General features: G+C 57.9%; 1 protein-coding gene across 1 annotated transcript in view; it reads right to left on the bottom strand.

Moving 5' to 3' along the window:
• Positions 1–5,339, bottom strand: part of ANK2 (ankyrin 2, neuronal) — a 154,136-nt gene that overhangs the window by 118,030 nt on the left and 30,767 nt on the right. The window contains exons 3-4 of the mRNA XM_015563371.1: positions 1,726–1,824; positions 246–344 (exon numbers count right to left, since the gene is read on the bottom strand). Of these exons, the coding sequence (XP_015418857.1) occupies positions 246–344; positions 1,726–1,824 (198 nt within the window). The remainder of the gene's footprint in view (positions 1–245; positions 345–1,725; positions 1,825–5,339) is intronic.

The raw sequence follows: 5,339 nt of genomic DNA, 5'->3' as shown, positions 1-5,339 counted from the left end.
ATGCACCCCTATGTTCATAGCAGCACAATTCACCATAGCTAAGGTTTGGAAACAGCCCAAGTGCCCATCAGTAGATAATTTAAAAAACTTACTTGGCCAAAACAAATAACTATTTATAGTAAGTTTTTATAGTAAGTATAAAAAGTATTTACAGTAAGTTTTTCGGCCCGACAGCTGGCTAAAGGCATTCAGCCAATCCCACGGGCTGTTCGAGCCCTTTGCGTTGGAGGGGGGCGGGTCCGTACCTGGGACTGGGCGTTGATGTTGGCGCCTTCCTTGACCAGCACCTTGACGACCTCCGCCTGTCCCGCCAGCGAGGCAATGTGAAGAGCCGTGTTCCCCTTCTGTTTCGAAGAAACAGACAGAAAATGTTACTGCGTCCACCAGTGGTAGAAAGGGGAGTGTGACAGCCTGCTCCGTGCTGCCGCCTTCCCTGGTGGTCAGACCTGCACCCTCACCACGTGGCCGACCTCGGGGGGGAGGGGGGTCGTCTCCCTTCTGTCCTCAGCCCCGGGGGCGGGGGCGGGCAGGGGGGAGCCGTGGGCAGACGGGTGCCGATTGGTCCGCACAGGGTTCCGTGAGGCTCGCGCCTCCTCGCTGAGGGAGGACCTTCACGGGCCTGAACTCTAGCCCCTAAAGTGGAACTACATCTTGACCCCTTTGGGTTCGCCAGGGAGTCTTTTGCCTTTAAAATTCCCCTGGAATTCCATACACCCGGCTGTGAGCTGGGCCCCTCTGCATTTTGGCACAAACGCATGAGGCGTTGACAGTCCAAACTAACTCCCCAGATGGAGGCCTGAGTGCCCAGCCCTGTCCTTGGCCCTCCCACGGCCCTATCCCCACACCGCTCCCCGTCTCAGACCCTAACACTCTACATCTCTTCCTCTTCCCCCTCCCCTCCCCCTCCCCCTCCCCTAACCCTTTCTCTCCCTGATTCCTACCCTGACCCTCCTCCTACCCCTACCCTAACGCTCCTTCTCCCCCTACCCTAACCCGACCCCCTTCCTCTCTGCATCTCCCACAACACCCTGCTCACACTCCAGCTGGGCAGCAGGCTGGGTTCTCACTGGCTACTGTTTTCTAAAGGACAAAGACGGGTCACCACTGGTGACATTTTTAAAAAATAACTGTTGTTTCTGGAATGCTCCCCGGTGGCCAGGCTCACATATGTCCCCACAGAGGCAGCGTCACAGGAGGCACATCCCTCGTCCCAGCCTCTGCGCACGTCCGTCCTTACACGCGCATCCACTCTCCTTACACACCCGGGCAGGACCTCACGTTACTGTGACAACTCAGCCCATGACCCCCACGCTCCTTCCCATTGGCCATAAAGGATTCCGCATCCTCTCTCACCAGTGAGATGGACACATCAAAACACAACAATGTCATGAAAACTGCTTGTTCTTTCCACCGAGATGCGACCACATCCACTTACACAGTAACTGAGTTAACCTCGGGGAAGCAGGTGCTCCTGTTTCTACAGACAATCATGTCATCTCGTCTCCACGGCAAAGGAGAAAGCTGAGCTAGTGGGAACCGGGCCCGCAGGAAGGATTCAGCGTCGGGCCTGCCACTTCCCCAAAGGCCGTCGCCCACACTCGGCCGCGCTGCCCGGGAAGGGGTTCGATGGCAGCGCGGCCTTTCAGAACCCGGGGGTCCCAGCGGCCCTGGGGTGTGCACCAGGGGAAGGGCCGGTGTCTGCCGCTCCCCGTGCAGGGCGCCTACCTTGGTGGCGGAGTCCACGGCCGACCCTCTGCCCAGCAGCTCCTGCACCAGCCCCACGTGGCCCTCCTTGGCCGCCAGGTGGAGGGCGTTGAGTCCATTCTGCAAGAGAAGAGACGGCCTCAGGGGAGGGGAGAAGGAGGAAGGGCCGCGTGATCCCCGGCCCAGGGAAGCTCTCTCTGAGCATCAGCTCGAAGCCGCTAAGTTCAGAGACCGTGTTCCAGTGGTTTCATCCAGAGGCAGAGGTAAGTGCATAGTCGTTAGAAAGGGGGATTCGGCAACAGCACGAAAACAACCTTTTCTTTAAAAAAAACCCTAAGACATACAAATCCTTTCACACTGAGAGAGAGAGGAGAGAGAGAGAGAGAGAGAGAGAGAGCAGCTCCGTGTCACTCAGTGCCAACCAGACACGAAGCGTCAGCCCTGGGCAGCTTTACATAAACCCGGCTTTGCGGAACCTGGGGGAGAAATGTCCTTTCCATAAAACTCGACACAGAAGCTAAAGGGCCGTTTCGACGCTCACACCGCCTGCGAAGCCCATCCTATACTTACCGGACCTCAGCCTGTCCCCTGTCGCCGACTGGCCCGTCATTCCTTTTCAACTGAAACGCATGTGACAGTTTCCGATGGCACTGTAACGTCCGGCTCCCTCTCCCCAGATTCCGAAAGACTCTGTGTCTCGCCACAGCACGGGGGACGCACGGACGACACCAACGAGTGAGAGGAGTCGGACGTCTGCCCGCTGTCCTCATGCGCACAGAGAGCCAGGCGGGGACAAGCTGCTTTGGGGCAATCCCGTTTGCGGCTGTGGCCCGGCTCACACGGAAGGGTTTTCTGCCGGAGGCCAGTTCCAGCATGACAGCAGGGCTGCACCTGGGAATGGCTGAGGGCATTTCCCCAAACCCGAATAGGATGCAGTGAATTGATTGTTGGCTGCCAGACAGCTCAGGGCAGCTTAGTCTACATGTTATTGCCTCCTGCTGGCCAAACACCTGAACAGCTCAGGCTAATGCCCCCGTTCTGACAATGCCTCTGTATACGGAACCCTGACCCTTTGGGGTGTGTATCTCTGCTCGCCTCAGGACAGTTTGTGTTAATAAAGAGCATGGGGTCCTGAGGCGAGGAGACCTTAGTTCCCTTTAAACTAGGCTCCTCTGATCCCCAAATGCCTTTCAAAATTATATTTCGTCTCTGGACTCCTATCTAATCTATGCACAGCCTTTCTCTGGATTCCAGAACCCTTCTAAATGCCAGAACAAGAACCCGGCAGTGTTCTCCTGGCTTTTATATTTGGCTCAAAAACAAAGTGATTTGTTGTCTCCGTTGCCTAACACGGTGCTCTGACTCGGAGGAGCTGATAGGGTTGCACTAACGCTTACGCGGGTCGTAAACGGGAGCCCAGCCTGGCATTGGCTCCTGGAGGTTAACGTAACAGAACAGTACGAACCAAGTCCTTTGAAACAACCGGCAAATATTCACTGAGCTCTTAGGTGAGCAGGTACCGCCTGGTCCTTAAACGCCCGGCAGGCCCCTGGCCCCTGGCGGACACTTGTCTGTGGTTGCTTTAGGCCTCGGGCTGCTCCGCTCCGTAAACCCCACGTGCGAGCGCAGGGCCCGCCAGTCTGTCTTGTGCATTTGAGAAAAGCACAACCGCCTCACAGACCTGCCTTCATCCTGCTGATGTAACTACCGGGAGGAGGCGGCTGAAATACAGGCGTTTCTGGGAAATACCAGGAGATGCGGAGCAAATCCACCCCAAACGGTAACAGGAGAGTGAAGCTCGGCCCCTGACCCGACTCTCCCTCTCTCTGGGACCCCCACCAGCCGAGGTCTCTCGGGAGCCACGCCCACAGGTAGACGCAGGTCGTTATGAGACGCTGTCGGCGGCGTCACTGCGCCATCGGCATCTGTGACATTGGTGAGGACTCAGCTACGCGATGGAGGGAAAAAGCCAACGCAAACCACAAACGACCTGTGGGCACCGCCTGAGTCCAGGTCCCGCCCCGACACCAACCAGCCGCCCGCACCCGCACCCGCCCGCCTCCCCGTGGTGGCCACTCGGAGCTCGGAGCTCCGCTGCGACGGGAGCCAGGGTTTACTCCGCTTTCTGCGGACCGGGAACCGCAAGGCACATGTGTCACGGCCACCCGACACCACTGAACTGTGTCTCGGGGTCTCTGGCCGGTTCCCGCGGGCTTCCGATTAATAAAGTGAACCAAGCCACGGAGGCCACGAGGACACGTGTCTTATTAGTGAGTCTCCTCACGTGGCCACGGCTTTCTTCATTCCCAAACGAGTTTGTAATGAGGTACTTGCTAAGCCTCCGCCCACTGACACATCTTCCCCGCGAGGCTGGGCAGGTGGTAGCGCGATGGTCATTCCATCGGGAAACGGTGGCACAGGACCGCCTAGCAGCACCACCGCGTGCGTCCGCCCGGGGCCTGAGCACCCCGCACCGCGGAGGCCACCGTCCCTCCCTGTCCGGTCCCAGCAAATGCTCCCATCCTGGAACCCCCCGGACACAGAGCGGCCTTGAGTGACGGTGAGTTAGCCTGAGGAGGAGAGCGAAACTCTTCCAAACCCTAACAAGGCCAGAGGGACGGAAGCAGGTGGTGACCGATAGCTGGGAACCTGTGTTCACACTGTTGGTCGTGACGCAGAAGCAGGTCAACGACGCCAGGCAAAGGCTCATGCCCGTCCGCACGTCTCTACCCAGGACACCGAGCAGAGGAAAGCACCCAGGGGCAGGTGCTTCTGGTTTACTTTCTGTTGGACTTTCATACACACACATGCACACACGTGTATCTGTGTTTACATGTGCATAACTGCGTGTGCAAGTTTGTGTTTATGTGTCATCTCTGTGTGTGCACAAGTCTCTGTTTATGTGTGTATCTGTGCACACACACGTGTGTCTGTGTGTTTAAGTGTGCACGTGTGTCTGTGTGCACGTGTCTGTGCACTTATGTGTGCATCTCTGGTGTGTGCATGTGTGTGTGCCTGTGTGTTTATGTGTGCATCTGTGTGCATGCATGCCTGTGTGTCCATGCGTGCCTGTGTGTGTATGTGTAAATCTGTGCATGTGTGTGCGTGCTCTGGGCTGCATAAACACTAAGGAAGTTTAGGCAACACCCGGGATGTGAGGGCTCCTTGGGGAAAGGAGATGTCCTTTCGGGTCAAGTAGTAACAGCGGCTGCTCTCCAGCTTCTCCCGGCGGCGGGAGGGCGGGGGGCTGGAGTGATGGTTGCCGGCTTGGAGTTCCTGAACTCACTCCCCTCTCAGACGCGTGCAGATGCAAACAGGCGGAGTGGCGAGGGGCGGCGAAGAGCCCTTCCTGTCGATGATGTTCCCTGAGCCCCAGGCGGCATCAGCCTCACCCCAGCCCTGGACGGTTTCAGGGTCTGGCTCACGGCCCTTCCTCCAACATGTAGCTGGTGGTTCCCCCGAATCTCGACCGTCAGGCCCCTGCCTCTCAGCCGATGGCCCTTCCCCCTCCCGCCTCGTCCACTCGCTTCCATCGTGGGACTCGAGACCTCGTCACTCAGGGACAGCGCCTCCCTCCAGGCCCTCGGCTCCCAGCAGCGGCCCTTCACCACCACTCACTTTCCTGCCAACCTCCT

The sequence above is a fragment of the Myotis davidii genome, unplaced genomic scaffold, assembly GCF_000327345.1.
Source record: "Myotis davidii unplaced genomic scaffold, ASM32734v1 scaffold698, whole genome shotgun sequence".
NCBI classification, from domain to species: domain Eukaryota; kingdom Metazoa; phylum Chordata; class Mammalia; order Chiroptera; family Vespertilionidae; genus Myotis; species Myotis davidii.
Note: the sequence above shows the minus strand (reverse complement) of the source record. Positions and strands in the feature narration are given on the sequence as shown.